This window comes from Tachypleus tridentatus, chromosome 6 (assembly GCF_004210375.1).
Source record: "Tachypleus tridentatus isolate NWPU-2018 chromosome 6, ASM421037v1, whole genome shotgun sequence".
Taxonomy (NCBI): domain Eukaryota; kingdom Metazoa; phylum Arthropoda; class Merostomata; order Xiphosura; family Limulidae; genus Tachypleus; species Tachypleus tridentatus.
The window spans coordinates 144,690,186-144,704,747 of NC_134830.1; the positions used below are offsets into that span (position 1 = coordinate 144,690,186).

The following is a 14,562-nucleotide window of genomic DNA, read 5'->3' on the forward strand; positions in this document are numbered from 1 at the left end:
GTGTTGGCGCATATATATAAATGTATGTATGAGTATATATAGATATATATGTATGCATAAACGCATGCATATATTCTTATCTGTAAACAGAAACAGGGTGAATAATGCCAAATATGTTGGATATCAGTAGGAAAAACAAGGAAAATAAGCATAAACATAACCTTAGGCTTAAACAGACCTGTTTCAGGGTGACAGGGATCTATAAATCCTATTCAAAGAATATGCTGGAGGGTGGGGAATGGAAGTCCTATGAGAAAACTCACTTTCACACAAAGGATGTCGAATAATCAACCTGTTCTGTATCCTACCTATTAAACAAAATCATAACATTATTGATTTGTACTTGGCTCAAAAACATTGTTATGTTGTTCGTGTTTGGCCATAATACATGTTGTATGGTGATACTATTTTGTGTGATGCACATGATATGGTATGAAAGGCAAAGGTGAGACAATTTCTTGTTTTTGTTAGTTCGTAATATTTCTTGGCTAGTGTATTTAACCTGTGTTTTAGGAGAAGTAAGTTACTAGTTTTATGCAAGTTACCAAAGTTAATTTTAAAAGACGCAGTGCTAGTCTTAAAACAATATTTTATTGTTGTTGTAGTTTATTTCGCATTCTTAGTGACAAGCAAATGGTGACTTGACAATCATATTCGATTATTGGACGGATGAAAGCTTAGTGGATGTGTATAATGTTACTAGCTTTGTATCCTGCAATTAGTTTAAGGCGATTATTACGTTTACTAATGGTTTCCTTTTCTTCTTTTTTTTTGTTATTGTGCTCTGCCCATGTGAGTCTTTTGTCAAAAATAATTACAAGAAATTTGACTTTGGAATACAGGTTTATTTCGACGTCATCTAATTTTAGTTTAACTTTTTTCGATTTTTTGAAATGTATGTTTAGACTTCTATGGAAAATAGTATTTTGGGTTTTGGTGAGGTTTAGTATGATCCATCAATCGTTGTACCAGTCACTAACAGCATTAATAAATTTTTGGACACGATACGCGGCTGTTAGTGAGTTTCTTAAGACTCTCCAAGCAGCAATATCGTCCATATGCTGAGAAAAATATGTGTATATCAGATCAGGGAAAGGAATATTGTTAACAAATATAAAGTAAAGGAGTGGTGAGAGAACTGATCCTTGCGAAACTTCTGCTGTGATATTTATTGTTTAGGAAAGTGTGTTAGTGACTTAAATTAGTGCAGTGCGGTTAGTTTGGAAATTTGAAATCCAATATTTTAGTATATTTTTTGGCCAAGGTTACAGAGATGATAATTTGTCTACATAATGGCACTGTCGATATTCATAGATTGTAGACTATATCTTATTGCATTGTTCTATACGTCATCAAAAGTTTTGCGTAGATCAAAGAAGACACCAACTGCGACTTGATAACTATTAAACGATTTAAACACTGATTTTGTGAGTCGGGCTAAGTGGTCTATGGTCTGTGTTTTTTCTAGAGGAGTTCTGTTGTTTTCTTCATAAAAAAAACAAAAGCCTCTTTGCAACAGCTCTTTTAACTAGTTTACCAAAACAGCTTACTAGATTGATAGGCCTAAAGTAGGTCAGGGTTAAAGTTAATGTTAGTTGAACTTCTAGGGGTAACTGTAATAATTGGTAAAGTATCCAGTTACAATAGAAAGATTTGTGAGATAAATTAGGTAATTGAGTAAAGTATCAGATTTGTTTCTAAGAATGATATTCTTGATTCCATAGTGTTCGGGGCCTGAGTTTTTGGTTCACCTTTGGTGACTTTACAGTTTAAGATGTCATCACTGTTTAAGTGTTTAAGCTATTAACAAGGATTCTTCATGTATGGATTTTCATTTACTTGGTTGTCTAAAGCTTTTCGGTTGTTTTGATTGAACTACGTCATCGTAGGTGTCATTTGCTGCGTTGTATTTAGTTGATGCGTTTGTATTAATAACATGCAATGTTGTTAGTTTCTAGAAGTGAATGTAGTGTTATTCCTTTCGTGGTTGTACGACTGCTGAAGTATTCGGTATGAGGATTGTTTAGATCGGGAATAATTATGTGTTTGGTGTTTCTGTCAATACATATGGTAATGTAACTTACGTCTTGTGATTTTGATGGAAATTGTAGTTCGGATAAAGGGTATAAGGTTTTATTTATTTAGATGTAAATTAAACATTATTCTTTCAATTGTGATTGACCTTAAATTATCTTCTATAGATATATTACTGACTAGCTTATTTTTTTAAAAAAGATAGCAATATATCTATTTTCATGTTTGTATCGGCTGGGACCGTGTAAGTTGGGAAGAAATATTTTGGTATATTTTTTGGCCAAGGTCACAGAGATGATAATTTGTCTACTTTGACATTGCTGTTTAAATCGAAGGCGTCTTGGATGTTGATGTAAGGAAGTTTTATATTGTGCATGGAGAGGTTGCCTTTTGCTTGCTTGATTCATAGTGTTTTATGGTATGGCTAAAGGTTTGGGAGTCTAAAAGAGTCATTTGCCATGTTAACTATGTGTTCAATTAGTGATGTGTTTGGTGTCTCGGATATCGTCTTTAGGGGCAGGAATACACAGAGCTCAGAGAGGAAAGCTAGAAGGTTCATCGTGCATTTCCGAGTCTCTAAAAGCTCTTTGTGTGGTGATATGGTGTTGTGTGTTGGTGGCAATATTAAACATTCCATCAGCTACACTGGTAACAGACACCACAATTCCACAACACATTTAAACACCGTTCCTACAAATTCTACTAAACACAACAATCTTCACAGCCAGCATCTACTACTCAAACTACATATACCCTGAACTTCACTGCCCTCAAGGTTTTTAACTTTACTGTTGATTTGTTGGTATGCAGAACAGTCATTATAACTAGGTGCATGGTGTCTATGGCAGTTAGCGCATTTCACCCTTTCGTTCATTAGAGCAGGTTTCAACATCGTAACGCCTTGTGCATCTTATACATCTGGGGCTTATTTTGCGGTACACTTTAGAGAGCCTGAATTTTTTACATTTGAAGCACTGGATAATGTGTTTCTGTAGTGACTTAGCGATTTCCATTTTGTGTGTTTTATAAAAAGGACGCACCCTTTAGTAAGTAGATACTCGTAATATTCTTTGTATGTGAACGAAATCTTGTTTAGTAGTGTTTGTGTTTAGTACATAATGACGTGAGTACCTCTACTCTGTGTGACTTGCGACCTGAAGCTATCAGTTTATTGTAATTTTCATTTTTTTCTAAATTAATGTCAACATTTTTAATGACTAATGAGTGTAACTGATAGGTACCCGCAAATGAGTATATGTTTGTGTTGCCACTAAAAATATCCTGTGGCCAGTGGGCCAGGAAATTAGCATAGTTCTTAGATCAATCACATTTCACAACGAGACCACCTTTTGGAAGACGCCATAACTCTTTATAGTTCATAGAGTGAAAAGGTTTTCTAAATTCAGTCGCAATTTGCGGTTGACGAAGAGAATGTGGAACCATTTCAACTATAAGCTCTGGTATATTTCCCTGTTTGTGAATGTTGCCGTTAGTTAGAGTTGTGTTTTGTGCTGCAGGTGTGGTACGCGTCATCGTGAGTGTGGTGCTTGGCGTTACATGGTTGTTTCTTGTTGGTTTAATGAGTGAAATAAAGTTATAATCATTACTTGATCTTATCCTTGATGACTTCTTTCTTCGATTCTTTTTCTTCTTCACAGTGATGAATCCGTCGTTATCAAACTGGTCGTTTCTGTCCTTGTGGTGGAGCTAGGAAATAGCATGACTCCATATTCAAGTCCATTATAAGGGTTTGCTGAGCGGAACTGTCGTTAAAAGCGTCTATCATAACAACAAGGAGACTGTCGTAAATTTTTGTGATCATTCTGATGGGAGTGATGAATCTTGTCTATATGAGGACAAATAGTCTGGTTTCACGAATTCGAACTTGTGATTGCTTACTATTGGCTTTGAGAAGGATTAGGGAAAAAGCTCACTACAGTGAAGAAAAATAAAATCAAAACTATCTCGCTAACTTCAAAACTCTGTGTATTCTACTGAAAAGTCGATCTGGATGATAACAAGAGATTTAAGACTACTTTAAGCATAAAATATGACTTGTAACAGTTTTAGTCATGTCTTAAGGCCTGTGTAATGTGCCAATCATTTTCACGATGTGAGTGGAGTTTTAGCTCACTGGGTTGAAATAAGAGAAGTGTCTCATTTATGTTTGTTTGTTTTGAATTTCGACCAAAGCCACACGAGGGCTATCTGCGCTAGTCATCCCTAATTAATAGTTTAAGACTAGAGGGAAGGCAGCTAGCCATTACCACCCACCGCCAACTCTTGGCTACTCTTTTACCAACTTTTAGCAGTGGAATTGATCGTAGCATTTATAACGCCCCCACAGCTAAAAGGGGAGCATTTTTTTTGTTTGTTTGTTTTGGAATTTCACACAAAGCTACTCGAGGGCTATCTGTGCTAGCCGTCCCTAATTTAGCAGTGTAAGACTAGAGGGAAGGCAGCTAGTCATCACCACCCACCACCAACTCTTGGGCTACTCTTTTACCAAGGAATAGTGGGATTGACCGTAACTTATATATATCGCCCCCACGGCTGGGAGGGCGAGCATGTTTGGCGCGACGCGGATGCGAACCCGCGACCCTCAGATTAAGAGTCGCACGCCTCAACGCGCTTGGCCATGCCGGGCCAAAAGGGGTGCATGTTTGGTGCGACGGGGATTCGAACCCGCGACTCTAATATTAAGAATCGGACGCCTTAACCCAACTGGCCATGCCGGGCCGAAAAAAACTTACAGAAAAATACACTGGAGTTGTCAATTCTATAATATAGAACTTTTAAAATATAAGGATATAAAATAACATGTTAAGTGTGTGTGTTTTTCTTATAGCAAAGCCACATAGGGCTATCTGCTCAGCCCATCGAGGGGAATCGAACCCCTGATTTTAGCGTTGTAAATCCGGAGACATACCGCTATACTAGCGGGGGGCAACATGTTAAGATAACTTAGCAAAATTCTTTATGAACAGTGTGTTTTTTGTTTTTTTTTCATTTCTCCCAGGAATTAATCTAAATCTTGTTAAAGATGATTCACTAAAGAAGAAAAAATAAATTCCGGATGCATTTATTCATTAGCGACGTAAAATGATATATAAATGTGGTTAACTTTACAGATATGATATGTTTCTGCATTTTGCACACTTTCTTTATCGTTTTTATTATTAAATTTTTAATAGTGAATTGAAATTGTATTGTTTGCTCGTTTCGTTTTACTGGTTAGAGAGGATTTATTGAAGTCTTTAGCCATTGATTATAAGCCAAAAGAGGTGATTAGTTATTGCCTTAAACAATTAGAATATTTGTATAGTTTTGGGAATCGTATTATTTTGTAGAAATTGTATCTACTAAACAAAATTATTAGAAATAGTTATTAGTGCAGTCTACAGTTTATTTGCTCCAGTGATATATATAAGCCTACTTGTACTAGCCCTCAGCGAGTAGTAGTAGTAGTGGTAGAGCCGAGTAATACTTGTAGTAATACTGTGTAATAGAATTAGTAATATTATTTTTAATTGCAGTGGTAGTAAACTATAATTATTACTTTAGGTTTATTCTTGTAAGTAGGATGGTTAAAAAAATATAATTTGACTATAGATCTATCTTTAAGAACTCGATTTGTGTGGTTATAGCCAATATGTTTTATCTCATATAAGAAAGAACTTTAACAAAATGTATCAATGTGCAGTTCCATGTTATTTTTAAATAGAAATATTCTCTGATTGAATTAAGTTGAAAAGTTGCATTGGGTTTGCTACTGTAGTACCAGATTCCTCCAGCAAAGGATTATAGATTATTGTATTTCATTTATTCACAACATTCACTTTTTCTCACAGAATGTTATTGTTAAATTTAGATTTAATTTAAACGTTTTGATATTGTCTTAAAAATGTATGGAAAAAAAAACATTCATAATTGAAGAGCTTTTGCATCATGTAATAAAAATTATTGAGAGTTCTTTCAACATTTAATTGTAATTTACATTACTATAATTTATAAGCACATAACAATGAATAAAATATTATAAATTTTCACCTACCTTTTAAGAAAAAGGAAGGCTAAGGATAGTCATAAAACAAAATAAAATTTCAAACATGGTGTGTTAAATATGATGATTTATATAAGTCTAGATTATCTTAATTTCTATTATATAACTGTGCAGCAAAGTCATTTACTTTAATTGTAAATTATCTTTTTATTTAATAACATTTGGTTTTGTAAGAAAGCTTTTGTCTGTCTGTTGAATGTTTCAGGAAACTACCTGGTTTAGCAGCATGAACTGCATTAAACCCTGAAATATATGACTGTACATTGATTACATTATTAGACAGTATTAAAAAAAATGCATGTAAAAGTATACTGAAGAATCTTCAGGATAACAGTAAGCATTATCTTGGTTAAACTATATTAGGTAAAATAACATCACATCTTTGTAAGAATATTCATTATTGAGGGAAAAGAAATTAATTTGAAATATTTTTATTAAAGGGTATTGCAAGATTCTTGGTGACACAAATCCCTGAAAATCTATCATGAAGATATTTGAGAAAAATAAAAGATTATTTTTAGCATTCTAATGCCTCTCCTGAGTATAGGGTTATTGATGATACCAAACACATTTTTAGATTAGTGTTACTGTTACAGGGGTGTCAGAAGTGGGGGTACTGTAGCACCCACATTTTTACATATTTTTTTACTTTTTAGCAGCTATAAATTATCTGCACATCTAACCAAACACCCACACTTTGCAACTTCTTCCTCCCCCACTGTGTTAGGTACATAACTGTAGTATACCTTAGAAATCAGCACGACCTATATAAATAGTAGCTGAATTCTTGAGTTCTTGAGTATCGTATGGTATTTTTGTCTCTACAGAAACCTTAGTTGCTCGGCTATGATGAAACAAGAGAATGCTGTTGGATTAATAATACAGTTTACAAAACAGTACTACCTCATTTCATCAAAAGATTTCTTGGCCTTGGTTTATCCTCCAAACATTGTGTGAAGAAAGATGCTGTTTATTTGTTTGTTTGGGTTTGTGTTATGCTGTCTGTGTTCATTTAATACTCTTCACAATAATTTAAGAAGCTACATTTTGAATAATTCCATTTCATTTGTTGATTGTCCATGTTTCTGAATACCAAACTGTTTGAAATGTGCAAGTTTTACATACAATTTACTTTTGTTTCATTTATTACTGCTTAAACAAAATGTACTAATATTCTTTCCTTGATCTCTGTAAAGTACTGATGCACTTCAACCAAGCCATTGAATGTACCTTCTGATATCTCTATGATTCTACATTGACCTGAATGCTGCCTTCTCTCCATTGTTTCCCTTCCCAAACTAACTGTATCCAATCAGTATTAATGAGCTTCATTCTCACTATGCCATATTCACTTGGGTGTGACTGATGATTAGTTCTTTTTATAACTGACATTTTGCTTATTTAGTTAAAAGTAAGAGCATCAATTTCTTTCATTATCCTTGAAAAATACCTGTGGGATAAAGGGTGATCTGTGGATTTGGTAGATGTAGTAACTCTCATTCATTTTAACTTTTCAATTTCATGGTGACAAAATTGTTATCTTAAAGATGACCTAAGAAGGTCAAAACATTATTTTGTAATTTATTTTAATTAAAGTTTTAATACCATACCAGCTGTCTTTAGAATACATTTTTACTCCTTCAATTTGATCTTGGTGAAGGTGTTAATTTTAGTTTGATCACAAAATACACAAGATATGAAGACTGTGGTGTTGAGGTTCTCTGTTTCTACTCCTTCTGTTTACAGGTAAAGTTTAAATAAAAATTTCTGATAACACATAGTTATAGTCTGGTTAGTCCAGTCAATTATGATCTTTCATAAATAATTTTGATAATCTGCCATTTGTTATTCAGTTCTTTAACCTTTATTTTCTATAGTCTACAGTGATACAAGGCAAGACTAGAATTAAAATGTAGTTAAAATTGAAGCATTTTGGAAAAAGTATTTCTTGGTATTAGTTATGAAGTTGGTACATTTGTTCCTTTTCACTCTTGTTAAGCTTCCAAGTGGCTCAGTGATAAGTTTAAGAATTCATACCACTAAAAACTGGATTTAAATACTCATTGTGAGCCCATCACAGACAGCTCACTGTGTAGCTTCATGCTTAAAAAGAAACAAGCAGTACTCTGTCAAATTCAGTCTGAATAATGATTCTTTGTTTTCTGTCAATGTGGTATGACCACCACATTGTTACAATACACTTCAGTTGGAAATTATGATAATTTTTTCAGCACCTGCTGTTAAGAAATCAACATTTAAAACTGTCTTCTATGCTGAGAGCTTCAGTATCATCCTTGATTGTAACAAAATAAGAATTGCATCACTTTTCTAGAGTCAGGCCTTCACTGCTATCAATCTTATTAAATTCGTAGAGTATTTCACATGAAATTGATTCATTAGTTACATTTTGAAACAAAAATACCACACAGGTGGTTTGTTACTACCATGTTATTGAACATAAAGAGTATTCTTTCAAGGAAACAAATGCTCGTTCACTCTCAATAAGTATTTTCAGCATTATCTCTTTTTCATTAACCAGTAACCATGTCACTTTGATGAATGAGTGTGATGTAGAACACCAAGCTACAAATGTCTAACATCGTTTTAAGAAATATTGTATTAAAGTTTGCTTATTACCAGCCATTTGTGTATGTGTGTTTATGCATGAACAAATAACAAATTAGCCAGCTTTTTTTTCTGGAAAAGAGGTAGATAAAAACATAGATATGGCAATCATTTATATTTTTCTTCCGGAGTTAAGATTTTATTTTTAATCTTACATGATTTTAAAATGTACATATCTATCTAGTGAAACTATGCAAAATATTCCTTTTGAAAATTTACCGAGAAACTATCAAAATTATTTTTTTGAAATAAAATGTTGTATTCATCTCCATTGAAAATATTGAACACCAATAATTCAATAGATAATGTAACTGACATTGTTAATATAAACTGTTTTTATTACTAGATGAGAGGACATATGATTTGTTGACAACCACATTTGTATGAGCTAGTAATGTGTGTTACAGAAAGATCAGTTTGTAAATTTAAAATGTTGCCATAATAAGATACTTTATGTTTAACTTCTATACAATTTCATTTTGAGAAATAGTTGGATTAGGGTAACATAAAATTAGCACATTTATTTGAAATCATTTAAATAGTTTGGGTGTTTCTGAAATAATGGTGCTAAAATTAGTTTTTCTTGGTTCTTTTTTGTGTATTCAAAGTATATACCAGGTTGACTTTTTGTAGGATATTTTTTAGCATTTTCTGTAAATTTGGGATATATATACATATATATTTAAAACTAGAATGTTTTAGTATATTCCAAATCACTGATTGTATTGCTCCAAACCAGTAGTACTTGCAGGATTTGAAATTTTTATGCTAATTTTACAAAATTAAGAATAGAGTACTATTTCTGTAAATTTACACACATTTTTGATGGACTTCTTGATCAGTTGAGTGTTTGTAATGTTATCCAAGCTGTAATACTGAGGATGCTGTCTTGTATTAAAAGGCAACAATTTTTTTTAGTGTAATACAGAATGTATAATCTCTTCCCCTTAGAAGATATAGTTCTTTATGTAAGTTTACATTTAGAAGTTTTCATAATCACTAGTATAAAAGACATATGTTGTTTTTTTTTAAATTCTGACTGTTACATACATCAGTAATGCCTTGATTATATAATGGATGTATAAGCTTTATCTTATGATTTTAGACTGAATAGTTTGAAAGCCCTAGTTGTGTAAACCCAGACAAACTTGTGCATTATTTTTTGTTGTCATATTAAACTGTTAATGTTATGTTTATTGTATGTATTTGTACATTTTCTTTGTTTACATTTTACAATATGTAAATCATTTCATTATAGTATGAATTTTTCAAGTTTGTTGGTGCCTTTGAGGAGCTGGATCACAGTGAGTCAACACATTGGAAACCTTGTTCTTACTGGGAAGTCATCTGTTTCTGGAATCCTGTCTTCTCAGACCTCAGGTGCATTTTTAGGAGTTGGCATACAGCAAGTACGGTACAATGTTCGTAATCATTTTCCAAGACCTAGTGAGTACAGAAGGGTTAAAAGACATGGTTACAAAACTCGATTATCCACAGCAGCAGGAAGAAGGATAATTATGCGACGTATACTGAAAGGACGTCATGTTTTGACACATTAATAACTATAAGCAAAATGTTTTATTACCAGCTTGTAGTAATTGTGCAAATGTTTAAACAGTATTTCATCATTATGAGAGAGTATTCCCAGAAAGAAGAACACTGTGAAAACTAGAACATTTAGTTATCAAACATTGTGTTCATTCATTAAATTCCATTGTATAAGAAATATCTTAACAATGTAGTTTTGTTTGTTATTTATCTATAGACAGTTTCTGAAGTTAACACCGAATTTGAAATATATTGGTTTGAGAAACAAAAGGTATAATATCATTTCAGAATTAAAGTTTTAAGTCCAGAATGCAGCAATGTTCTTGTGATTACAAATATACTGAATATGCATTCTGTACCCTTTAAATACATCATTTATAATGTACACCATGAGATGCAGTATTTACAGACATTCTACCCTAAAAGTTATCAGAATAATTATATGGTAAAACAAAATAATATATTTCTGATAATAACAAATTGAATTAAATTATTTATTTCAGAATATGAAACATGTAATTGTTTTAAGAATAAATAAACTATGATAAAATAACAATTTATCAATTTCATAAAGAAATTGGTCATAGAATTTTCCTCCTAGATGTTGTATGAAATCCAAACTTTAAATCCAGTTGGTTTTGCTGACATTGTGATCTATGAGTGCATGAAGTTTACATACATGCAATTATTACATTTTCTCAAATGTTCTAGTGGTTTTTCAGTTTTCCTCTGGCTGTCATAACATAGGCAACTTTGATAATGTCTTTTACCTACTGAAGCAACAATTGGTAACAGTAGTGATGTCATTAAGGGCTATCAAGTTCAACTTGTTTTTATTTCATATTTCACTGGTAAAATGTTAAACTTCTTTCAACAGTCTTTTTTTTTACATGATTAAAATTTGTGTTATTACCACTGTACTTCAACTTCCTAAGAGAAGGCTAATATTCTTCTGTCGATCAGATGTGGCACATTTCCATAAAGATTATTGCAAAATGCAGTGGGTGTTGAGTGATATGTTTTACCCAATCTTTGCCTGTCTGCTAGAATCCCATAATTTTGGATCACATTCCATTACATCTTATCCATTCCAGTTTAGTAAATAATGGTTAATGATGCCATTTCAACCACCTGATCATCTCAGCTGTAAGTAATTGAATAATAGTCAATACATGTAATTACCTTCCATTAAATGTTTCTACTCTTGCTCAGAGAGCAAGAAACACTACTTCCTTTCAATCATCAAGTGTTTCCTTCAACTGAAAAGTTCCATCCTTTTCCATTGAGAGGCTGATGTTAGCACTTTTACTGCTGGTTAAAACAGGTGGTGGATTTTAATTTCTGTTGACTCCTAATTTGTGGCTTTAAAGGCTGCTAGGTAAGTGACCACTATATCTTTTTTTTACTGTCTCTTTCCTCACACTTGTTAATCTCCTCTACAGATTTCTAGTTCACTCATTGTTCAAAGGATCTTATGTAATCATAAATTACATCCATAAAGAGCATTACCTTGTCTGAATATGAGGAGATTTGGCAAACAGCCTATGGATTACTTTTCTGTTGCTCTGTATACCATCATCATGAATGGCAAATGTTTATCCTAGTCATTTCTGTTTAGTTAAGCAAACTTCTTAAGCATCCACCTGGCAGTCTGTTGTCTTCTGCATTGAACCATCAAACAGGGGGTGATAAAATGAAATACAAGTCTTCACCATTCCAAACACCTTACAGAACTTGGTGAACATTTTGCTCTTGAAATTAGCCACTTAGTCTAAGTTTATTTCTGCAAGTACTCTGAATAGCACTATTCAATTCTCCACAAATGTCTGCACAAATCTATCAGCTGTGGCCTACTCTATATATATTGCTTCAAAATTCCAGAGCCACTAGCTGCAACACATCAATTTTTGTTAGAGCAGACAATGATGTTGCTATAAGTGAAAAGGTTTCCACGAATTCCCAGTTGTACAATGCAAAAGAAAGAAAACAACAAACCTCCTGTTTCATCATCCTTTGTTAGCTGAGCTTCTAAAGACAATTCCTCCCAGTTATCTCTGCTTGCATAAACAAACACTTAAGTTTCAGTGCAAGGCCTGCCTTTCTTAAGCAAAGGAATACCATACTTTGTTTCTCAAAAACTTAAATCTAAAGTTCAGCCAAACACAAAAACATCACAGACTAATACCAGGCATTCTTCCATTATATTCCCTCAAGAATAAGCTCTTTCAGGGTTTTAGAATTGGCTAGGGTATTACCACAGACCAAATAGCATGACTCAGAAATCATACAAACCATCTTTTTTGCTCAAAGCAGTTTTTGCTATGCTTTTGTCATCCATCACAATATGCTAATATGTATAAGTTAGACCCAAGATGTTGTGCCAGAAAGTGTATTTCAGGACAATGAGACACTCATCCATGTACAGTAATGGGAAGGTATCAACATGTCTGCATTTAACTACTTAAAAATCCACATAGAACTTCAGTGTATCATTCTTCTTGACAACTGCAATATGTTTCAACCAATCACTCTCCATGACTTGTACAATTCTTTTTCTACAACTGAGCAGTTATTATATGACATTCTACAAGAAACTACCACTTGTCAACTCATAAAACAGAATTTCATTGTGTTTCATACATTTATTTGTTAATCAAATAAGTGTTCTGTTTTTTACCTATGCATTTATTAAGCAATGTTGCATAGATATCACAAATGACCATTTGTCGACTACTCTGTAACTGAGTGGTTATATGATATAGATATTCTACAGTGAATGCCTCTTGTCAACTCGTAAAAATGAAGAGTCACTGCCTCCTTTATGTCAACCAAATGATTGTTGTAACTGCTGTATAATTCAGTGATTATTAGATGATGTTCTGTAAACATTATACCATAAATAAACTATTTTTCAACTTGGAAACTAAGGAACTACACTACCTTTCAGTTTTGATTTCTTAATAAACTAATAGTCTTAGCTGGTTATCAGTTCCAGCTGGTATCAGAGAAGTTGGCCATCATCAATGGCTTTGTTGATCATCAGAGCAGTCTAATAGCTGCACTACTGGTCATTCCTCATTTGTAGTTACATATGTAAACATTTAAATAAATTTGAAGTATTTTTGTGAAAATAATGTTTTCCTGTTTCATGTTTAATGTATTATAAATTTGTTTTTTTTGCTGTAGTACAAAGGTTTATCACCATTTGAATGGTGTTATAATTCTAAATGTGTTAAAGTGGCATTTGTTATTGAAAGATTGAAGTGCAGGAATTATGTTTAAGTTGCTGTCTCTAAAGAAAAATACAATTCAGAAATGCTACTCATCTCTCTTCACTACAAAGAGCTGTAACTTGTAATTTGTTGCACATGCCATAAGTCTTGAACAAAGCTACCACTCTTGTATGTGTAAATGTGTATTGCACTAGCCTAAGATGTAATCATTCATCATTACTTTTAGCTGTCCACAAATATTAGGGTAGCACATTATGCCTGGGCAATAATCCTCATGATCTGTAACATACAACAAATCAAATCAAATGCACTGTAAACACGAAAGAAAGGTGGTGCAGAAAAGTATCTATCTGAAAAACATTTTCAGATAAAGCAATGATTAACTTCAGAAGTGTCAACCTCTTCTCTACATCACAGTTAAAATTCATTGTTGAGGGGCTGGCACAGAGTAATTAAAAAGATGGTGATCTTTCTCAAAGCAGTGTCAGAAATGGAAGCTCACAGACAGTGACAGTCACAACATGGAAGGTAGCCTATACATATACCAGTTATTGTTTTAGCCTTTTGTTGCTATTTGTTGTATAATTTTTCTCTAACTTTATCCATTATATGAAAAAACAATTGTAAATGTTAATCATTCCAACTAAAACTCTCATTTGAATTATCTTCAGTATGGTTTTCTATTACCCGAATTTGTACTTTTGGGACACATTGTTCAAACCAGTGTTTCATTTAGTACTCTACAAAGTTGTCATTACACCTATGCATCAATGTAGTACCTGGCTCATTTCCTTTTGAACTAATAAAAAAGTGCCAACTATTTTATCTTTCAAAATTGAACACCTACAACATCAGTTTTATGGATTATGCTTCATATTCAAACATTTCTAACTTCTTCTGAGGTTTTTATCACTTCTCTGCAAGATAAACCATGGCCACTGTAAACACTGATCGTTAGTGATATTACTGTCATTGTGCACCACAGAGCTGGTTCCATTCTGATTTTGGATCCAGGATTCCTAACCTGCTTCTGGTACCTTAGGTGAGATTGCTCTGTCT

At 33.0% G+C, this 14,562-nt stretch overlaps 1 protein-coding gene across 3 annotated transcripts; it reads left to right on the top strand.

The window, feature by feature from the left end:
• Positions 1-5,180: 5,180 nt before the first annotated feature.
• On the top strand, positions 5,181-13,193 carry mRpL34 (mitochondrial ribosomal protein L34). Of its 3 annotated transcripts, none has more exons than XM_076508586.1 (3): positions 5,181-5,318; positions 7,758-7,843; positions 9,996-13,193. In XM_076508586.1, exons 2-3 carry the CDS (start codon positions 7,794-7,796, stop codon positions 10,279-10,281), a joined length of 336 nt encoding a protein of 111 aa, XP_076364701.1. In that variant the 5' UTR covers positions 5,181-5,318; positions 7,758-7,793; the 3' UTR covers positions 10,282-13,193. The 3 variants fall into 3 exon arrangements, with proteins under 3 accessions (XP_076364701.1, XP_076364698.1, XP_076364699.1); XM_076508583.1 differs by having other exon boundaries at positions 5,189-5,318; positions 9,981-13,193; XM_076508584.1 differs by lacking the exon at positions 5,181-5,318 and adding an exon at positions 6,413-6,430 and having other exon boundaries at positions 9,981-13,193.
• Positions 13,194-14,562: the final 1,369 nt, after the last annotated feature.